This window comes from Pseudophryne corroboree, chromosome 2, assembly GCF_028390025.1.
Source record: "Pseudophryne corroboree isolate aPseCor3 chromosome 2, aPseCor3.hap2, whole genome shotgun sequence".
Lineage (NCBI taxonomy): Eukaryota > Metazoa > Chordata > Amphibia > Anura > Myobatrachidae > Pseudophryne > Pseudophryne corroboree.
Window position 1 is genome coordinate 356,911,136 of NC_086445.1, and position 23,485 is coordinate 356,934,620.

At 48.1% G+C, this 23,485-nt stretch overlaps 1 protein-coding gene across 2 annotated transcripts in view; it reads left to right on the forward strand.

The window, feature by feature from the left end:
- TUBGCP3 (tubulin gamma complex component 3) overlaps positions 1–23,485 on the forward strand; it is a 634,372-nt gene that overhangs the window by 13,374 nt on the left and 597,513 nt on the right. For both annotated transcript variants that reach the window (XM_063953156.1, XM_063953155.1), the window contains exon 2: positions 16,753–16,860. In XM_063953156.1, the coding sequence (XP_063809226.1) occupies positions 16,753–16,860 (108 nt within the window). The remainder of the gene's footprint in view (positions 1–16,752; positions 16,861–23,485) is intronic.

Genomic DNA, 23,485 nt, shown 5'->3' on the forward strand with positions numbered 1-23,485 from the left:
TCTCGCCTCAACAAAAAACTGGACAGGTATTGCGCCAGGTCAAGAGATCCGCAGGCAATAGCTGTGGACGCGCTGGTAACGCCTTGGGTGTACCAGTCGGTGTATGTGTTTCCTCCTCTGCCTCTCATACCAAAAGTATTGAGAATTATACGGCAAAGAGGCGTAAGAACGATACTAGTGGTTCCGGATTGGCCAAGAAGGACTTGGTACCCGGAACTTCAAGAGATGATCACGGAAGATCCGTGGCCTCTACCTCTGAGAAGGGACTTGCTTCAGCAGGGTCCCTGTCTGTTTCAAGACTTACCGCGGCTACGTTTGACGGCATGGCGGTTGAACGCCGGATCCTAAAGGAAAATGGCATGCCGGAAGAAGTCATTCCTACTTTGATTAAAGCAAGGAAGGAAGTAACCGCGCAACATTATCACCGCATTTGGCGAAAATATGTTGCGTGGTGCGAGGATCGGAGTGCTCCGACGGAGGAATTTCAACTGGGTCGATTCCTACATTTCCTGCAATCAGGATTGTCTATGGGTCTCAAATTGGGATCTATTAAGGTTCAAATTTCGGCCCTGTCGATTTTCTTCCAAAAAGAATTGGCTTCAGTTCCTGAAGTCCAGACTTTTGTTAAGGGAGTGCTGCATATACAGCCCCCTGTGGTGCCTCCAGTGGCACCGTGGGATCTCAATGTTGTTTTGGACTTTCTCAAATCTCATTGGTTTGAACCACTAAAAACTGTGGATTTGAAATATCTCACATGGAAAGTGACCATGCTACTAGCCCTGGCTTCGGCCAGGAGAGTGTCAGAACTGGCAGCTTTATCTTACAAAAGCCCATATCTGATTTTCCATTCGGACAGGGCAGAACTGCGGACTCGTCCGCATTTTCTCCCTAAGGTGGTGTCAGCATTTCATCTGAACCAACCTATTGTAGTGCCTGCGGCTACAAGCGACTTGGAGGACTCCAAGTTGTTGGACGTTGTCAGAGCTTTAAAAATATACATTTCAAGGACAGCTGGAGTCAGGAAATCTGACTCGCTGTTTATACTATATGCTCCCAACAAGTTGGGCGCTCCTGTGTCTAAGCAGACTATTGCTCGCTGGATTTGTAGTACGATTCAGCTTGCACATTCTGTGGCAGGCCTGCCACAGCCAAAATCGGTAAAAGCCCACTCCACAAGGAAGGTGGGTTCTTCTTGGGCGGCTGCCCGAGGGGTCTCGGCATTACAACTCTGCCGAGCGGCTACGTGGTCGGGGGAGAACACGTTTGTAAAATTCTACAAATTTGATACCCTGGCTAAGGAGGACCTGGAGTTCTCTCATTCGGTGCTGCAGAGTCATCCGCACTCTCCCGCCCGTTTGGGAGCTTTGGTATAATCCCCATGGTCCTTTCAGGAACCCCAGCATCCACTAGGACGATAGAGAAAATAAGAATTTATTTACCGATAATTCTATTTCTCGGAGTCCGTAGTGGATGCTGGGCGCCCATCCCAAGTGCGGATCATCTGCATTACTTGTACATAGTTACAAAAATCGGGTTATTATTGTTGTGAGCCATCTTTTCAGAGGCTCCGCTGTTATCATACTGTTAACTGGGTTTAGATCACAGGTTGTACGGTGTGATTGGTGTGGCTGGTATGAGTCTTACCCGGGATTCATAAATCCTTCCTTATTGTGTACGCTCGTCCGGGCACAGTACCTAACTGAGGCTTGGAGGAGGGTCATAGGGGGAGGAGCCAGTACACACCACCTGATCGTAAAGCTTTACTTTTTGTGCCCTGTCTCCTGCGGAGCCGCTATTCCCCATGGTCCTTTCAGGAACCCCAGCATCCACTACGGACTCCGAGAAATAGAATTATCGGTAAGTAAATTCTTATTATTTTTTTTAGTAGCAGTACTACAAGTCCCAGCAAGCCTCCCCCGCAAGCTGGTACTTGGAGAACCACAAGTACCAGCATGCGGAGGAAAACCGGGCCCTCTGGTACCAGTAGTAGTAGTAGTAGTAGTAGTACTAGTAGTACTAGTAGTAGTAGTACTAGTAGTAGTAGTACTAGTACTAAAAAAAATACCCCAATAAAAACAGGAGACACACACCTTGAAAGTAAAAGTTTATTAGATACATCCACACCTCCAAACATACATACTTACCTATGTTCACACGAGGGTCGGTCCTCTTCTCCATGTAGAATCCATGGGGTACCTGTTGGAAAAATGTTACTCACATAATCCAGTGTAGATCGGTCCTCTTCTGTTCTATTTGTAATCCACGTACTTTGCAAAATAAAAAAACGGACACCCGACCACGCACTGAAAGGGGCCCCATGTTTTCACATGGGACCCCTTTCCCCGACTGCCAGGAACCCCCCCTGACTTCTGTCTAAGAGGGTTCCTTCAGCCAATCAGGGAGCGCCACGTCGTGGCACCCTCCTGATTGGCTGTGTGCTCCTGTAGTGTCTGTCAGGCAGCACACGGCAGTGATACAATGTAGCGCCTATGCGCTCCATTGTAACCAATGGTGGGAACTTTGTGGTCAGCGGTTGACCGAAAGTAACCTCACCGCTAGTGGAGCCCGGTGCTGGTTTCAGAAATACGGGGGACCCCTACGCTTTTTGTCCCCCGTATTTTTGGAACCAGGACCAGGCGCAGAGCCCGGTGCTGGTTGATTAAATATGGGGGAAAAAGTGACAGGGGTTCCCCCATATTTTTTTAACCAGGACCGGCTCAAAGAGCCCGAGGCTGGTTTTGCTTAGGAGGGGGGACCCTATGCATTTTTTTTCAACAAATTTAACACTTTCCCACTGATAAACATGCACGGATCTCATGGATCCGTGCATGCCTATCAGAACACGGTAAAAAAAAGCAGGTCTGTTTTATTTTAGCACTTTTTTTTTTAAGATTTGTATTTTTTCACGGCAGTGTTTGGCTATTGCCGGCAGTGTTTGTGAATTTCACTTTTTAGTAAATTACCGAGTTCTACCAAATTACAGGCGTATTTGACAGATGGTGTATTCATTCGTAATTTTTTTCTTGGAGTTCCAAAAAAATACGAATGCCCTCATCACTCCCGTGATTTGAGTTTAGTAAATTCCCGAGATGACACTTTGAAGAAAAAACACCATCTCGGTCAAAATCGTGAGCTTAGTAAATATACCCCATTGAGTTTATCCTGTCTACCCTAATTAGCTCCTTGCCTGTCAAAATTGTGACTACATCATCCGATGTTCCCATCGGATGATGTAGTCACAATTTTGACAGGCAAGGAGCTAATTAGGACATATTGAGTTTATCCGGTCTACCCTATCAGATTTAACGTCTAATACAGGGGTGGGGAACCTTTTTTCTACCGAGGGCCATTTGGATATTTATAAAATCCTTCGGGGGCCATACAAAAATTTTCAACTTAAAAAATGACCCTGCCCCCCAGTAGGTCTGCCCCTTAGAGTTACTGTGTGTGCGCGCCGGAGGCGCGCACGCGCCCAAAAAATGGATGTGGCCAGTTAAAATGGGACGTGATACACATATGCCCCCAATAGTGCGGTGCAAGATCCACAGTGCCAGGTATACAAATGCCCCTCACAGTGCCAGGTATACAAATGCCCCTCACAGTGCCAGGTATACAGATGCCCCTCACAGTGCCAGGTATACAGATGCCCCTCACAGTGCCAGGTATACAAATGCCCCTCACAGTGCCAGGTATACAAATACCCCCCACAGTGCCAGGTATACAGATGCCCCCACAGTTCCAGGTATACAGATGCCCCCACAGTGCCAGGTATACAGATGCCCCCACAGTGCCAGGTATACAGATGCCCCTCACAGTGCCAGGTATACAAATGCCCCCCACAGTGCCAGGTATACAAATGCCCCCCACAGTGCCAGGTATACAAATGCCCCCCACAGTGCCAGGTATACAAATGCCCCCCACAGTGCCAGGTATACAAATGCCCCCCACAGTGCCAGGTATACAAATGCCCTCCCCTCTCCCCTCCGTGCTGCTTACCGTGGACGCGACGGAGGAGAGCGAGGCTGTCGGGTGAAAGCGGCGGCGTGTAGTACTTCAAATCAGCCGCCGGTTCGAGAGCCAATCAGAGCTCGCGGACCTGCAGCCGCGGCTCCTGATTGGCTGCTGGTCCGCGAGCTCTGATTGGCTCACGGACCGGCGGCTGGTTTGAAGTACTACACGCCGCTGGTCCCATTCTACAGCCGCGCTCTCCTCCGTCTCCCTGCTCTGACAGCTGAGACACGCTGCCGCCCGACTGAGCGGCAGCGTGTCTCACTGACACAACCTGGTGGGCCGGACCAAACGGCTTCGCGGGCCGTATACGGCCCGCGGGCCGGAGGTTCCCCACCCCTGGTCTAATAACATACATGTTACAGTACACTTAAGGAGCCCATATAATATTAAATTGATTGACAGAATTGTGGTTCACTTAGGTGGAACTTTTGTTACTCTGATAAGCACGCATACTCATAATCGAGGTTATTGTACACAATAATTGAAGTATCTTATGTAAAGACATTGTACAGCATAGTGGGTGTAGTGTGTGGTTTTTTTAATAATCACAGGTTGCACTTTGTCTTTCACTTGTCCTTTTTAATTTATTTTAATATTTCACAGTTACAAGCTTTTTAAGTATATGAAATAAGTTACATTTTAAATGTAAAATCATTTGTATTAGTGCGCCACCAAAGACCAATCTGTTCCAAAATCCATCTCAAAGTACTGAACAAATACATTTGGGTACCTCGGTTTCATATGGAGACGTTACGTTCCATCATTTTGGCCATGGAGCCAGGGGATTATATGGTATCCCTGGACATGCAGGATGCTTACCTACATGTTCTTATAGCACTGTCCCATGTTATCTCAGGTTCGCTATTCTCCAACAGCATTTTCGGTTCCAGGCCCTACCTTTTGGGTTAGCCACAGCCCCCAGAGTATTTACCAAGATTATGGTGGTAATGGCAGCTTATCTCCACCAGCAGGGGATAAGAATATTTCCATACCTCGACGATCTCTTAATCCTGGCACGGACGCAGGAATTGCTCTTACGTTATTGTCTGTTGCAGATGGCGTATGCAGAACCACGAGTGGCTCATTAATTGGGCAAAATCGTCTCTGGTTCCATCACAACGGATGACTCACTTGGGGGCTGTACTGGATTGAAGTCTTCAGAGAGTAATTTTACCTCCAAACAAGATATCCAAGGTTCAGTCAAGGATTCAGGACCTGTTACACAGTCAAAAGGTATCCATTCACGCAGCAATGCGCGTGATAGGTTTGATGGTGTCAACATTTGACATGGTGGAGTATGCACAATTCCACTCAAGGCCTCTGCAGTGTCTGATTCTTTCCAAATGGAATGGGTTGCATCAGACGATAAAAACATAGACTATGCTTCTTACGATAGAAGTAAGAAGGTCATAAGCCTGGTGGCTACAGACATCCCATGTGGACAAGGGGAGACCCTTTTGGATATCAGATTGATAAATTCTGACAACAGATGCCAGTCTCCAGGGCTGGGGAGCAGTGTCAGGAAGGTTGTGTTTTCAGGGGCAATGGACCAAGGAAGAAAGTTGCCTGCCAATAAATATATTGGAACTTCAGGCCATATACATGGCACTGATTCAGACAAAGGACATTCTTGGGGGTAAAACCAGTCCAGATCCGCTCGGACAATGCAACGGTAGTAGCGTACCTCAACCATCAGGGAGGAACTCGCAGCCGAAAAGCAATGAAGGAGGTAAGTCACATACTAAAGTGGGCAGAACTTAATCATCCAGCCTTGTCCGCAGTGTTCTTTCCGGGAGTACTAAAATGGGAAGCGCCCTTTCTCAGTCTACACGCCATTCAGGCAAGCGAATGGGCTTTACACCCGGAGGTCTTTCAGACTCTGGTAGACAAGTGGGAGATGCCAGAGAGATTTCAGTGTCCCGTCTGAACAACAAAGTGCATGCATACGGGTCAAGAACAAAGGATCCCAGAGCGATCTTTGTGGATGCTCTGTCGGTGAGATAGGATTTTCATCTGGTTTATATGTTTCCTCCAAACACCCTTTTACCCAGAGTGGTGAGAAAGATAACGCAAGGAAAAGGTGACTTGATACTAATAGCTCCGGCTTGGCCCAGAAGACATTGGTACACAGATCTGCAGAGGATGTTGCTGGATGTTCCACTTCTGTTCCCTCAACGTCCAGATCTACTGATGCAGGGTCCTGGTTATCACAGACATCTGGATCGACTGTCTTTGACGGAGTGGCTCTTGAAACCTCTTTCCTGAAGTCAAGAGGATTCTCACAACAGGTAATTCAAACTATGCTCGGAGCAAGGAAACTTTCCTCAGCTCGCATTTATCACAGAATATGGCAAATCTATATTCATTGGTGCATTGAACGGAAGATGGACCCTTAGGTTTCCAAGGTCTTAGCATTCCTTTAGGCAGGAATGGATAAAGGTTTGAAGGTGGCATCATTGAGAGGGCAAGTGTCTGCATTGACTGTATGGTTCCCCCCAAAAATGGCCAATTTACAGGATGTACATACTTTACATACATACAGCTAGGCACTGTATATATAAAGAGCCCCCGCCAGTTTTTATTATATTTAAGCGGGACAGAAGCCCGCCACCGAGGGGGCGGGGCTTCTCCCTCAGCACTCACCAGCGCTATTTTCTCCACAGCACAGCTGAGTGGAAGCTCCCCTGACTCTCCCCTGCTTATCCACAGTGAAAGGGGGTTTCAGAGAAGAGGGGGGGGGGGGGGGGGCACATAAGGGCACATAATTGGCAGCAAATAATAGTATTACAGCACATTGTGTGTTTTTCCTGGGGTATTAGCGCTGGGTGTGTGCTGGCATACTCTCTCTGTCTCTCCAAAGGGCCTTGTGGGGGAACTGTCTTCAGACAAGAGGATTCCCTGAGTGTGTGGTGTGTCGGTACGTGTGTGTCGACATGTGAGGTAAAAGGCTCCTCTAAGGAGGAGATGGAGCAAATGTGTATGTGTGGTGTCTGTCGACAACGCCGACACCCGACTGGATATGTGGAATTAAGTGCTGAGGTAAATTTATTGCACAAAAGATTAGAGAACAAACAGGGAATCTACCCATGTTGTTCCAGATTGGCCACGAAGGACCTGGTATCTGGTTCTGCAGGAAATGCTCACAGAAGATCAGTGGCCTCTTCCTCTAAGACAGGACTGGTTGCAACAGGGGCCATGTCTATTCCAAGACTTACAGCGGCTGCGTTGGACAGCATGGCGGTTGAACGCCGGATCCTAGCGGATAAGGGTATTCTGGATGAGGTCATTCCTATGCTAATAAAGGCTAGGGAGGACATGACATCTAAACATTATCACCGTATATGGCGAAAATATGTTTCTTAGTGTGAGGCCGGGAATGCTCCTACAGAAGAATTCCATCTGGGCCATTTCCTTCACTTCCTGCAAACTTGAGTGAATTTCGGCCTAAAATTAGGATCTATTAAGGTTCAGATTTCGGCCTTATCCATTTTTTTTTCAAAATGAATTTGCCTCTCTCCCTGAAGTACAAACTTTTGTGAAGGGAGTACTGCATATTCAGCCTCCTATTGTACCTCCGGTGACGCCTTGGGACCTTAACGTGGTGTTAAGTTTCATTAAGTCACACTGGTTTGAACCACTTAAAACGGTAGAGTTGAAAAATCTCACTTGGAAGGTGGTCATGTTATTAGCCTTGGCTTCGGCTAGGCGAGTGTCGGAATTGGCGGCTTTATCACATAAAAGCCCCTATCTGGTTTTCCATATGGATAGAGCGGAATTGCGGACCCGTCCTCAATTCCTGCCAAAAGTGGTTTCATCCTTTCATATGAACTATTGTGGTGCCTGTGGCTACGCGGGACTTGGAGGATCCCGAGTCCCTTGATGTGGTCAGGGCTTTGAAAATTTACGTGGCCAGATCGGCTACAGTCAGAAAAACAGAAGCACTGTTTGTCATGTATGCAACCAACAAGATTGGTGCCCCTGCTTCAAAGTAGACTATTGCTCGCTGGATCTGTAACACGATTCAGCAGGCGTATTCTACGGCGGGATTGCCGTTACCTAAATCGGTCAAGGCCCATTCCACTAGGAAGGTGGGCTCTTCTTGGGCGGCTGCCAGAGGGGTCTCGGCGCTATAGCTGTGCCGAGCTACTACTTGGTCGGGTTCAAACTCCTTTGCAAAGTTCTATAAGTTTGATACCCTGGCTGAGGAGGACCTCCTGTTTGCTCAATCGGTGCTGCAGAGTCATCCGCACTCTCCCGCCCGTTTGGGAGCTTTGGTATAATCCCCATGGTCCTTACGGAGTCTCCAGCATCCTCTAGGACGTAAGAGAAAATAAGATTTTAAACCTACCGGTAAATCTTTTTCTCGTAGTCCGTAGAGGATGCTGGGCGCCCGTCCCAAGTGCGGACTACTTCTGCAAGACTTGTATATAGTTATTGCTTAAATAAGGGTTATGTTATAGTCTCATCGGTCTTGGACTGATGCTATGTCGTTTTCATACTGTTAACTGGATAGTATATCACAAGTTATACGGTGTGGCTGGTATGAATCTTGCCCTTGGATTAACAAAAATCCTTTCCTCGTACTGTCCGTCTCCTCTGGGCACAGTTTCTCTAACTGAGGTCTGAAGGAGGGGCATAGAGGGAGGAGCCAGTGCACACCAGACCTAAAGTCTTTCTTAAAGTGCCCATGTCTCCTGCGGAGCCCGTCTATCCCCATGGTCCTTACGGAGTCCCCAGCATCCTCTACGGACTACGAGAAAAAGATTAACCTGTAGGTTTAAAATCTTATTTTTTCCCCCCAAGGGAATGCTGCGCATTCAACCTCCTTTTATTCCTCCTACAGTGCCTTGGGACTTAAGTCTAGTCCTGAAAGCCCTTTAAATTGCCCTGTTTGGACCACTTAATAAAGTGGATCTTTAATTGGTTGACCGCTAAAGTGTTCTTTCTACTGGCTATGGCGTCAGCTAGAAGAGTATCAGATTTAGGGGCATTATCATGTCATTCCCCATTTCTGTTTTTTTTTTTTTTTTTTTTAAATCCAGATAAAGCAGTTCTCAGAACTAGATCTGGGTGTCTTCCAAAGGTGTTGTCTAAATTCCACCTTAATGAAGAAATTGTAGTCCCAGCTTTCCAGGTACCGGGCCGTTCTGCGGGAGATGCATCACTTGACGTGGTCCGTGCATAAAGGATCTAAGTGGATCGTACCAGTGCCATCAGAAAGACACAGATTCTCTCTTCATTCTCTTTGGATTTCACAAGAGAGGATGACCTGCTGATAAGCAGACTCTGGCAAGATTGCTTCGGATGACCATTTCAGAAGCGTATTCTCAGGCTGATCTCCCTGTTCAGGATAATGTCTCTGCTCACTCTACTCGTAAGGTGGGTCCTTCATGGGCAGCACAATATAATGCTTCAGCAGAACAGATATGTAAGGCAGCCACATGGTCTTCCATAACACATTCGTTAGACATTATGCCTTGGATACCTTTGCCTCTCATGACGCTGAATTCGGGCGAAAGATTCTCATGTTCAGTCAGAAGCGTCCCCACCACAAAATTGCCTTGGGAAATCCCATTGTTATCCTGTGGATAACCTGTGTACCCTGCTAGAGAAATATACGTTATGGTAAGAACTTTCCGTTGATAACGGTATTTCTCCTAAGTCCACAGGGATCCCACCCTGACGCACCTAATTTGAGGATCCTTTTATTCGCTAACCTCTTCCTTCTTGTACGGAATGGTGTGCATATGTGTTCTTCTCGTCTGATTAGGGCTATCTATGATGCTCCTGCCTTAAGCTTTGGATTACAACTGATTTGCCTGAGCCAGGAGGCGGGGATATATGGACGGGCCCGTTGCATGCAGGGAGGCCGGAAAAGCTTTGATCGTTTGGTGCAAATCCGCTGTCACTCCATCATATCCCACTGTTATCCTGTGGACTTAAGAGAAATACCGTTATCAACGGTAAATTCTTACCATAACGTATATTTCTGCAGCGGGGTACACTGGGGTTCCACAGGGATAACATCGGGGTGTAGAGTTGGATCTTGTTCCGATGCACCAACAGGCTAAAAGCTTTGACTGTTCCCAGGATGCTTAGCGCCGCCTCCTCTATGTCCCCGCCTCAAGGCACTGGAGCTCAGTTTGTAAGTTGGTGCCTGCAATGCAGGCAGTTAACGGGGAGGGCTGCGCTGGGCTGCCCTGAAAAGAGCTTTTCAGAAGACTGAAGACTTCAAGGACTGCAGCATAGGCACTTACAACTGCTATATGTCATTTTGACATGACATATGCTGCGGCTCCCTCACCTCCCCCGGCGGCGCTGTATACTCCCGCGCCCTGGTTGCCGGGTACTTACAGTGGAGGGTTCCAGTTTCCACTAGGGCATACACACTTGCCGCTGCTCTCAGGGATCGCGTGGCCGCATCAAGGGAGGAGGTAAGAGGGTCCCCCAGGCGGAACCTGTTGCAAATAGCGATCCAGCACGGTCTTTAGGAGATTGACCGCACGCGCTGGCGTGGACACTGTGGCTGTACAGGGACCCCACTAGCCCACCAATGCAAGGGCACAGGTCGGATTACCTCATAATCCGTTTTGCTAAGGCCTGCAGTCCCCGGTGGGGAAGTCCAGCAAGGGGCTAATGCTCTGACCTGTAGCCCCTCCCCCAGGCACCATTTTCTGCTACTTTTCCTGCCATGGAACTGCATCTCCCTCACTCACTCCCTGTCAGCGTTTGTGCGCCATTACACACATGCTGAGCTGACTTTGGGACTGCTGGGCAATGTCTCCCCTGTAAAGCTGCATGCATCATCAGTGCTGATCATTTACAGGACACTTAAGTATTCTACATGTCTGTAGACAGTGCTAGTTAAGAACAGGTGCATACATTCAGGGCTAATTAGTACAAGTACCCTGGGATATACATGCAGTCTTTACTGTGCATTGTTATATCTATATACATATACAGATTTAATTTGTAGTGCAGTTACTTAGTATTGCTAGTCCAGTGCAATTTTATTGTTTGTGATACTTTCTGCATTGTACTGTGTGTGTGCCAGTAGCTGCTGTGTAATTTCCATTCCGTTTATCTCGCATATACTGCTATCCCTATATTCTGTACCCTGAAGGGGGCTAAGTGCATTAGGGTTCTCATATAATATAGTGTTTCACAGGATAAACTCTTGTGATATTTTTCTGTGTGTATTACAGTCACCATATACTACTTAAATCCTCCGTGTGTGCTCTGCTTGCAGTCACACTATACAGGGGGATTTCTGCCAGGTACTTTGTCTGCTTTTATTGTACTGTTTTGCCCTGCGGTTATGCTTTCATATAATGTCAGCTAAATAGGGTGATAATTCTATGGCTGATCCTGCCATGGATGTCTCTGAGGAGAGTATTGCAGCTGAGGGTTCAGGTACTGGTTTTTTTTTTTTATACCCCTCAGTCAGGTTACAGCAACGGTGGCGAATCATGACCCGCCGTGGGCTAATTTTTTTTTTTCTTATTTACTGACTACGCTGGTAACTAGACTTGCACCCCCTATGGGACCTCCTGTGCCATTACAGCCACATATTGTCCCTGCAGTTAATCCGCCATGAGCATATTCTATGTTCTCTCAGTTATAGCAATTAAATCAGTCTTTGGCTAAGCAAAATCCTAACCCTCGTCCGCCTAAGACCAAGGGGTTATCTAAGCGGGCTATTACTTCCTCACAATCCACACATTTCAGATACTTCAGCTGATGAAGATGGTGCATTTACTGACCCCTCAGACACTGATGCAGATGCTTCTGATGGGGTATCTATGACACAAGTGGATGTTCCTGACCTCCTTGGAGGTTATCAGGCTGATTCTTCAATTTGATTATGACGACGAACCTCTGGCTACCTCTAAGAAATCAGATAAGTTCAAGCGTCAGAAGGTTAATAAATTAGTTTTGCCCCACTTTGACCACTTAGTTGACCTACAATCCTGGGAGTCTCCAGGAAAAAAATTCTCTGTAAGAAGATGCTATCTCGTTATCTCATCGCTGCAGAGTCGAGTAAAAATTGGGAAACCCCGCCGCCGGTGGACTCGCTGGTCGCACGTCTGGCGGTGTCCTCTGCTCTGCCTGTCACTACCGTCACCTCTCTGAAGGAACCGACGGATAAGCGTGTGGAGGGTTGCTTGAAGTCTATGTACACTCTTGCAGGAGTTGTGCATAGACCCACTATTGTGGCTTCTTGGGCTGCAAAAGCTATTGAAGCCTGGGTTCAGGAAGTTGAAGCGGAACTACAGTCTAATTTTCCTGTTAGTGCTAGACAGTGTCTTTCATACATTATTACAGCCTCTCCTTCTATTCAGGAGGCGGCATCTGATGCAGGTATCTTGGCGTCCAAAGCGTCTACTACATCTATTCTGTGGTTGCGGTCCTGGTCTGTAGATCTGGACTCTAAAAAGACCTTGGAGGTGATCCCTTTTAAGGGAGACATACTTTTTGGGGAAGACATCAATAAGATTGTTGCTGAGTTAGCATCGGCTAAGACTGCATGTCGCCTAGTACTACACCTTCTGCCGCAAAGGCTAAGAGTACTTCCTTTCGACCTCCAGGTAAAGCAAAGGGTCAGGCATAACCGAAACAAGCTCACACTTCCAAAACCACTAAGCCCAAACCTAAACGTGTCTGGGCTGCCCGTCAGCCTGCTACCAAATCAGACAAGCCTACTGCATGACGGGACCGGCCTCCCCCTGGGGGATCCCCAGGGTGGGAGGCCGACTTCTAAGGTTTACCCAGGAATGTTTGAAGACCACTTCCGATGCCTGGGTATGGGAAGTCGTCATTCACGGATACGCCATATCCTTCAAGAATCGTCCCCCTCGTCGATTTTGCCTGATGGACATCCCTTCGGATCAGGTGAAGGCAAAAACTCTCTCTTCATTTGCTGGTGCAATCCCTCCTGGACACAGGAGTGGTAGTACAGGTGCCTCTGGCTCATAGAGGCAAGGGGTACTACTCACCGCTGTTCCTATTCCTGAAACCGAATGGTTCCTCCTGGCCCTTTCTCAACCTCAAGTCCTTGAACAAATTTGTGATGGTCTCCAAGTTTCGTGTGGAAACTCTTCGCTCTATTGTTCTGGCGTTGGAGCCTGGGGACTATCTCCCTGGACATACAGGGTGCTTACCTCCATATTCCGATTGCCATGACGCATCAGCAGTACCTGCGGTTTGCTATTGGCATCCTCCATTATGAACTTCGGGCTTTACCTTTTGGTTTGACCATTGCTCCGCGAGTCTTCACAAAGGTTATGACGATAATGAGTGCTTTACTCCGCCGTCAGGGTGTCAGGATCCTACTGTATCTGGACTACCTGTTGATCCTTGCGTATTCCCGAGAAATTCTCCTCAGTCATCTGGATCTGATGGTCCAGTTTCTGAAATCCAACGGGTGGCTCATCAACTGAAAGAAATCTTCCCTGGTCCCTGCTCAGAGCATGGTGCACCTGGGGGCATTGTTGGACACTCACAACCAGCAGCAGTTCTTGTCTCATGAGAAGGTCCTGAACCTTCAGGACAGAATTCGATGCTACCTCTGGCCCGCGTGTGTCGATTCACTCGGCGATACAAGTACTAGGCCTCATGGTTTTGGCTTTCAACATGGTGGAGTACGCTCAATTTAATTCCCGCCCTCTCCAGTGATTGATTCTTTCCAAGTGGGATGGCCTGCCTCAACGGATCAGGTCTCGCATGATCTCATTGTCTCCGGAGGTTCGTCGGTTACTGAGCTGCTGGCTCAAGGACCAACGATTGAGCAGGGGTCGTCCCTTCTGGATCTCCAACTGGGTCCTTCTGACGACGGATGCCAGTCTGAGGGGTTGGGGCGCGGTGTTGGAGCAACACTCCCTTCAGGGTCGGTGGACCAAGGAGGAGTCTCTCCTCCCGATAAACATTGCGGGTGGCGTTCAATGCTCTGAACCTGGCCCACCACAGGACAGGCTTGTTCAAATACAGTCCGACAACGCCACCACGGTGGCGTACATAAACCATCAAGACTGCACTCGAAGCCGAATGGCAATGATGGAAGTGTCAAAGATTCTTCAGTGTGCGGAACTCTGTCTGCCAGCCATATGGGCTGTGTTTATTCCGGGGGTCCTAATCTGGGAAGCAGACTTCCTCAATCGTCAGGACGTACACGCCGGAGAGTGGAGCCTTTTCAACTCCTAGTAGACCAGTGGGGACTACCAGATGTAGACCTGATGGCGTCTCGACACAATTACAAGTTCCGGTCTTTGGAGCAAGGACAAGGGATCCTCAAGCAGCGTTCGTGGACGCCCTGGCAATTCCATGGAATTTTCAGCTGCCGTATGTACGCCCTCTGGTGTCACTTCTGCCTAGGGTGATACGGAAATTCAAACAAGGAGTCCTGCTTCTGATCGCCCCCGCATGGTCCAGACGGCATTGTTTCTCCGACCTACAGGGTCTCTCTATAGAGCGTCACATTCTACTTCCGCAACGCCCAGACCACCTTGTTCAGGGCCCTTGTGTCTACCAGGATTTGGCCTGGCTGGCTTTGACGGCGTGGCTCTTGAAGCTTCAATTCTAAGGGCCAAAGGATTTTCTGAGGTGGTCGTTAAAACCATGTTAAAGGCCCGGAAACCAGCATCTGCTCGGATTTATCATAGGGTCTGGAATTCTTACTGTGCTTGGTGCGCAGCTAACTATCATGACGCTTACAAGTTTAGTACGGCCAAACTTTTGGCCGTCCTGTAACAGGGCCTGGACTTAGGCCTTCGTCTGGCCTCCCTCAAGGTTCAGATTTCTGCCTTGTCTGTTTGGTTTCAGAGAAAACTTGCGACTCTGCCTGATGATCATACATTCACTCAGGGTGTGTTGCGGATTCAACCTCCCTATGTCCCGCCTGTGGCTCCTTGGGATTTTTCGGTGGTTCTGGAGGCCTTGCAAGCGTCTCCGTTTGAACCTCTTGAGTCTATGGACCTTAAGTGGCTTACTCTTAAGGTTTTATTTCTGCTGGCTATTACCTCTGCTAGACTGGTTTCAGATTTGGGTGCCTTATCCTGTCGGTCTCCCTTTCTGATTTTTCACCGTGACCGGGGCGGTTCTTCGAACGCGCCCTGGCTATCTACCTAAGGTGGTGTTTTCTTTCCACCTTAACCAAGCGATTATGGTTCCGGCCTTTATCTCTCCTGAATTGTAATCCAAAGATCGGTCTTTGGACGTGGTACGGGCTCTCTATATCTGTGAAGAGGACAGCTTCTATTTGGAAGTCTGATTCTCTCTTTGTCCTTTTTGATTTTCACAAACGTGGCTGGCCTGCGATTAAGCAGACCCTGGCCAGATGGATTAGAATGGTGATTGCACATGCTTATGTACAGGCTGGCCTTCAAGCTCCTGCTACCACTAAAGCCCATTCTACTCGGTCTGTTGGACCTTCTTGGGCGGCCCGCCGTGGTGCGACCCTTGAACAATTGTGCAGGCGGCTACGTGGTCCTCAGTTAACACGTTCATAAGTTTCTATGCCTTCGATACTTCCACCTCCCAGGATGCTTCCTTTGTACGCCGGGTTCTTATGCCGCTACAGTGCGTCCTTTCCAGTGAGGAACTGCTTTAGTACATCCCCGATGTTATTACTGTGGAACCCAGTGTACCCCGCTGCAGAAAAGAACGAACTTACCTTTGTTAAATCTTTCTGCGGGATACACTGGGTTCCACAAGGCGCCCACCCTGACGCACTTAGCTTCTTTGGGTTTGTATGGCATTAGCCGCTAATACCTTCTCCTGTTGTGAGAATGTGGTGTATGTGGCTACTAACGGTTGTCGTCTTTTACCTGCTACTGCATTGGACTGGTTAACAAAACTGAGCTCCTATGCGCGGAGGTGGGGTTATAGAGGAGGCGGCGCTCAGCATTTTGGAGCAAGATCCTACTCCACACCCCAATGTTATCCCTGTGGAACCCAGTGTACCTCGCAGAAAGACTTAACAATGGTAAGTACTTACCATAAATATTTCTCCCCCCCACTAGCTACATTTCCCCGTGTTTTTGCACAGGGACGCGCATCAACGCGGTTTTTAGTAAGTGGAAACTGCTCAACACGGGTTGAGTGACCCTGAAATCCATTGAACACGGTAATGACCCGGGTAATTGTGCAGTGGAAACGGTTATTACCCGTGTTTTCAGACCTGAGTAACGAGTGACCTCAATTTTACAGAGCTTGCCTGCGTTAACTGGAAACGGATCCGACTCGGGAATAACCCTTGTCGAAGTGCAGTGGAAACGGCTGGGCCGACGGGTTGTAGCCAGGTTTAACATCCTGGATCGGACCCGGTACACAGGTGGAAAAGGGGTACTAGATTTGGGTGGATTATTTTGTTTCTGTGCAGGGTAAATACTGTCTGCTTTATTTTTACACTGCAATTTAAATTTCAATTTGAACACACCACACCCAAATCTAACTCTCTCTGCACTTGTTATTTGCCACCCCCTACAGTGCATGTGGTTTTGCCAATTGGCTAACAAATTTGCTGCTGCGATCAGATCTGAATTGGGCCCTTATTCAAGTCTTGTCAGCACCACCACCAATTACTGCAGTGTTTCTTATGTTGTTGTTTTTTCACTATTTTTCGCTTATATCTGAACATCACGTGCGGAATCGCGGTCACTTTTAACAATTTTTTTTTTCATTGTCCTTCCTAACATGTATGAATAATTAACCTTATTTCTTTTTGTTCATTCTTTTTCCCTTTAGCGGATGTAGCCCAGCAGTTCCAGTATGCAGTTCGTGTAATAGGTAGCAATTTTGCTCCCACTGTCGAACGTGATGAATTTCTTGTTGCTGAAAAAATTAAAAAAGAATGTAGGTACTTTCTACTTTACAAAAAATCTTTGGGGAGCATTTGAAAAAACTCTATTCCAGGCCATGTTTGGGAAACGTGTACTTTAAAACCAGAATAATTTTAAAGTGTCAATCCAACATAGAATTTTTTTTTTTCATATTGCATGTTTTACGTATCATTTAAGCATACATCATTTTTCCAAGATATCTTTTTAACTTAGTTCTCCTTTCGACTACTTCTCTGATGGGCAGACTAGTATGGTGTGGTTGCTACAGTGTTTTCATTGCACGCATGTTATGATGAGAGATGGGTGGAAAGGTGGGGAAAGATGTCACCGTGCACAGAGTATACACTAAAACACATTTGTCTGGCTGCCATGTACAGTCTGCTACAAAGACCCAAGGACATGGATTTAAGCATGCCATGTGAAGGCAGAGCTGATGCATAGGAGGGGAAATAAATCACTAAATAAATAGCTCAGAGGGTAAGCTTGTCTGCTCTCTAAATCTTGTGTTCTGTGACTATGGTTGCCATAAAACTATAAAATGTGCAAAGACGTATCATTAAGAGTAATCTTAAAAAAAAAAAAAAACCAAGGGGACAAAAACATAAACATTTTTTTTTTTTTACGTTTTCTCTAACGTCCTGGAGGATGCTGGGGTTCAATTTAGTACCATGAGGGTATTGAAGGGTCCACTAGCAGCCACTGGCACTTTAAGAGTTTAATAGTGTGGGCTGGCCCTCCCTCTATGCCTTTCCTACCAGACTCAGTTTAGAATATGTGCCCGGAGGAGTCTGTCCCAGCTAGAGTAGCTACTAGGAGTTTTCTTTGTTTTATTTTTTAAAATGTTTTTTATAGTTTGTTATTTTACAGGAAGGCTGCTGGCAACCGCCTCCCTGCTCCGTGGGACTTAGGGAGGGAGTAGGAACCAAGTTCCTGAAGAGTTAATGGTTCTCTACTCAGCTGACAGGATACTGAGCTCCTGAGGGTGATGATCGCAAGCCCACAAGGCAACCGCTCACTCCCGCAGAACGGCCGCCACCCCGTAACAGAACCAGAAGATATAAGGGTGTTGAGTACAGCGCCGGCGTCCCGGTTAGCGGGTCGCCGGCGGGTATGGCGGCACAAGGGCTGGAGCGCAGCTTTGAGGGGCTGCGCTCCTGGAAGATTCAGCAACATGCATTATGTTGGCGCTTGAGGGGCGCCCTGGGTCTCCCCATTACCCTACACTGGTCATGCTAGTTAACGGGCTAAACCCGCTGTTAACACTACAAAAACCTCAGGCCAGTATAATCACTTAGTGCGGGAAGCTGCGTGACATTACAGGGGGCGGGGCTTCCTCTCATAGTGGATCCAGCACTCACCAGCACCATTTTCTCCCTTTAGATCGTACAGAAACGCTGACTGGGAGCGCTGCCCTCCACATAACTCCACAAGTACTCTGCGGTACCAGGGTGTTATAGACAGTGGGGGGGAGTGTTATTAGGACTGACTACCCTATTACAGAGGCACTGTGTGGCTGGCTCCTTATATTCTGTTACTCTCTGAAGGTGCTCTGGGGTAAACTGTCTGACATTTTCCTGTTTGTGTGTGCAAGTGTGTATATTCCACATTACCATGTCTAAGGACTCGGTGTCCTGTGCTGCAGAGTGTTTATCTTCTCCTGAGGAGTCTATTCCATGTATTCAGGAATGCAATATGCTTTCTCAGCCTTCCGAATCCGTACCTGCATAGGTGGATTCTTTAAGGGAAATGATATCCCAGATTTCTACCAGGATGTCACATACTGAGAAAGAGACACAGTTTTTGAGAAAATCTGTGGAGGGATTACAATATTCGACCCCCACTACTTCATCAAAAGACCCATCTACATACCCTCAAAAGCGTACACTTGCCCAGATAATGCAAGCTGACACGGATACCGACTGATACAGTGGTCGTTAATGGGGATATGAACGGAAGGGGGGGGGGGGTGCATCCCTTGCTAAGGGTGTGCAACTAATGATTGAAGCAATTAGGGATGTTTTGCACATTACTGAAAAGGTACCTGAGCAGGAGAATCTTATTTTCTCTATCGTCCTAGTGGATGCTGGGGTTCCTGAAAGGACCATGGGGGGGGGGGGGGGGATAGCGGCTCCGCAGGAGACGGGGCACAAAAAGTAAAGCTTTTCCAGATCAGGTGGTGTGCACTGGCTCCTCCCCCTATGACCCTCCTCCAGACTCCAGTTAGATTTTTGTGCCCGGCCGAGAAGGGTGCAATTCTAGGTGGCTCTCATAAAGAGCTGCTTAGAGAAAGTTTAGCTTAGGTTTTTTATTTTACAGTGATTCCTGCTGGCAACAGGATCACTGCAACGAGGGACAGAGGGGAGAAGAAGTGAACTCACCTGCGTGCAGGATGGATTGGCTTCTTGGCTACTGGACATCAGCTCCAGAGGGACGATCACAGGTACAGCCTGGATGGTCACCGGAGCCGCGCCGCCGGCCCCCTTGCAGATGCTGAAGTAAGAAGAGGTCCAGAATCGGCGGCTGAAGACTCCTGCAGTCTTCTAAAGGTAGCGCACAGCACTGCAGCTGTGCGCCATTTTCCTCTCAGCACACTTCACACGTAGTCACTGAGGGTGCAGGGCGCTGGGGGGGGGCGCCCTGGGAGGCAAATGAAAACCTATTAAAAGGCTAAAAATACCTCACATATAGCCCCCAGAGGCTATATGGAGATATTTAACCCCTGCCTGGATTCACAAAATAGCGGGAGACGAGCCCGCCGGAAAAGGGGCGGGGCCTATCTCCTCAGCACACGGCGCCATTTCCTCTCACAGCTCCGCTGGTCAGGACGGCTCCCAGGTCTCTACCCTGCACTGCACTACAGAAACAGGGTAAAACAGAGAGGGGGGGCAAAGTTAATGGCAATATTTTGATATATATAAAGCAGCTATAAGGGAGCACTTATTATAAGGCTATCCCTGTCATATATAGCGCTTTTTGGTGTGTGCTGGCAGACTCTCCCTCTGTCTCCCCAAAGGGCTAGTGGGTCCTGTCTTCGTTTAGAGCATTCCCTGTGTGTCTGCTGTGTGTCGGTACGTGTGTGTCGACATGTATGAGGACGATATTGGTGTGGAGGCGGAGCAATTGCCAAATATGGGGATGTCACCTCCTAGGGGGTCGACACCAGAATGGCTGCCTTTATTTGTGGAATTACGGGATAGCGTCAACTCGCTTAAGCAGTCGTTTGACGACATGAGGCGGCCGGACAATCAATTCGTGCCTGTCCAGGCGCCTCAAACACCGTCACGGGCTGTAAAACGCCCTTTGCCTCAGTCAGTCGACACAGACCCAGACACAGGCACTGATTCCAGTGGTGACGGTGACGAATCAACCGTATTTTCCAGTAGGGCCACACGTTATGATTTTGGCAATGAAGGAGGCGTTACATTTAACTGATACTACAGGTACCACTAAACAGGGTATTATGTGGGGTGTGAAAAAACTACCTATAGTTTTTCCTGAATCAGAAGAATTAAATGACGTGTGTGATGAAGCGTGGGTTGCCCCTGATAAAAAGCTGATAATTTCAAAGAAATTATTGGCATTATACCCTTTCCCGCCAGAGGTTAGGGAGCGCTGGGAAACACCTCCTAGGGTGGACAAGGCGCTAACACGCTTATCTAAACAAGTGGCGTTACCCTCTCCTGAGACGGCCGCACTTAAAGATCCATCAGATAGGAGGATGGAAAATATCCAAAAAAGTATATACACACATGCAGGTGTTATACTACGACCAGCTATAGCGACTGCCTGGATGTGCAGTGCTGGGGTAGTTTGGTCAGAGTCCCTGATTGAAAATATTGATACCCTGGACAGGGACAATATTCTACTGTCGTTAGAACAAATAAAGGATGCATTTCTTTATATGCGTGATGCACAGAGGGATATTTGCACACTGGCATCACGGGTAAGTGCTATGTCCATTTCGGCCAGAAGAGCTTTATGGACGCGACAGTGGACAGGCGATGCGGATTCAAAACGGCATATGGAAGTTTTGCCGTATAAAGGGGAGGAGTTATTTGGAGTCGGTCTATCAGATTTGGTGGCCACGGCTACAGCCGGGAAATCCACCTTTCTACCTCAAGTCACTCCCCAACAGAAAAAGGCACCGACTTTTCAACCGCAGCCCTTTCGTTCCTTTAAAAATAAGAGAGCAAAGGGCTATTCATATCTGCCACGAGGCAGAGGTCGAGGGAAGAGACAGCAACAGGCAGCTCCTTCCCAGGAACAGAAGCCCTCCCCGGCTTCTACAAAAGCCTCAGCATGACGCTGGGGCTTCTCAAGCGGACTCGGGGACGGTGGGCGGTCGTCTAAAAAATTACAGCGCGCAGTGGGCTCACTCGCAGGTAGATCCCTGGATCCTGCAGATAATATCTCAAGGGTACAGGTTGGAATTAGAGACAGATCCACCTCGCCGTTTCCTGAAGTCTGCTTTACCAACGTCCCTTTCCGAAAGGGAGACGGTTTTGGAAGCCATTCACAAGCTGTACTCTCAGCAGGTGATAGTCAAGGTACCTCTTCTACAACAAGGGAAGGGGTATTATTCCACTCTATTTGTGGTACCGAAGCCGGATGGCTCGGTAAGGCCTATTCTAAATCTGAAGTCCTTGAACCTGTACATAAAGAAGTTCAAGTTCAAGATGGAGTCACTCAGAGCAGTGATAGCGAACCTGGAAGAAGGGGACTTTATGGTATCCTTGGACATCAAGGATGCGTATCTCCACGTTCCAATTTACCCCTCACACCAGGGGTACCTCAGGTTCGTTGTACAAAACTGTCACTATCAGTTTCAGACGCTGCCGTTTGGTTTGTCCACGGCACCTCGGGTCCTTACAAAGGTAATGGCCGAGATGATGATTCTTCTTCGAAGAAAAGGCGTATTAATTATCCCATACTTGGACGATCTCCTAATAAGGGCAAGGTCCAGAGAACAGCTAGAGATGGGATTAGCACTATCTCAAGAGGTGCTAAAGCAGCACGGATGGATTCTGAATATTCCAAAATCCCAATTAATGCCGACAACTCGTCTGCTGTTCCTAGGGATGATTCTGGACACGGTTCAGAAAAAGGTTTTTCTTCCCGAGGAAAAAGCCAAGGAGTTATCCGACCTGGTCAGGAACCTCCTAAAACCAGGAAAGGTGTCTGTACATCAATGCACAAGAGTCCTGGGAAAAATGGTGGCTTCTTACGAAGCAATTCCATTCGGCAGATTCCATGCAAGAATTTTCCAAAGGGATCTGTTGGACAAATGGTCAGGGTCGCATCTTCAGATGCACCTGCGGATAACCCTGTCTCCAAGGACAAGGGTATCTCTTCTGTGGTGGTTGCAGAGGGCTCATCTATTGGAGGGCCGCAGATTCGGCATACAGGATTGGATCCTGGTGACCACGGACGCCAGCCTGAGAGGCTGGGGAGCAGTCACACAAGGAAGAAACTTCCAGGGAGTGTGGTCGAGCCTGGAAAAGTCTCTTCACATAAACATTCTGGAACTAAGAGCAATCTACAATGCTCTAAGCCAGGCGGAACCTCTGCTTCAAGGAAGACCGGTGTTGATCCAGTCGGACAACATCACGGCAGTCGCCCATGTAAACAGACAGGGCGGCACAAGAAGCAGGAGTGCAATGGCAGAAGCTGCCAGGATCCTTCGCTGGGCGGAGAATCACGTGATAGCACTGTCAGCAGTGTTCATCCCGGGCGTGGACAACTGGGAAGCAGACTTCCTCAGCAGACACGATCTTCACCCGGGAGAGTGGGGACTTCATCCAGAAGTTTTCCACATGCTAATAAACCGTTGGGAAAGACCAATGGTGGACATGATGGCGTCTCGCCTCAACAAAAAACTGGACAGGTATTGCGCCAGGTCAAGAGATCCGCAGGCAATAGCTGTGGACGCGCTGGTAACACCTTGGGTGTACCAGTCGGTGTATGTGTTTCCTCCTCTGCCTCTCATACCAAAGGTATTGAGAATCATACGGCAAAGCGGAGTAAGAACGATACTAGTGGCTCCGGATTGGCCAAGAAGGTCTTGGTACCCGGAACTTCAAGAGATGGTCACGGACGATCCGTGGCCTCTACCTCTGAGAAGGGACCTGCTTCAACAGGGTCCCTGTCTCTTTCAAGACTTACCGCGGCTGCGTTTGACGGCATGGCGGTTGAACGCCAGATCCTAAAAGGAAAAGGCATTCCAGAAGAAGTCATTCCTACCTTGATTAAGGCAAGAAAGGAAGTCACCGCGAAGCATTATCACCGCATTTGGCGGAAATATGTTGCGTGGTGCGAGGATCGGAGTGCTCCGACGGAGGAATTTCAACTGGGTCGTTTCCTACATTTCCTGCAATCAGGATTGTCTATGGGTCTCAAATTGGGATCTATTAAGGTTCAAATTTCGGCCCTGTCAATATTCTTCCAAAAAGAATTGGCCTCAGTCCCTGAGGTCCAGACTTTTGTCAAAGGAGTACTGCATATACAGCCTCCTGTGGTGCCTCCGGTGGCACCGTGGGATCTAAATGTAGTTTTAGATTTCCTCAAATCCCATTGGTTTGAACCACTAAAAAATGTGGATTTGAAATATCTCACATGGAAAGTGACTATGTTACTGGCCC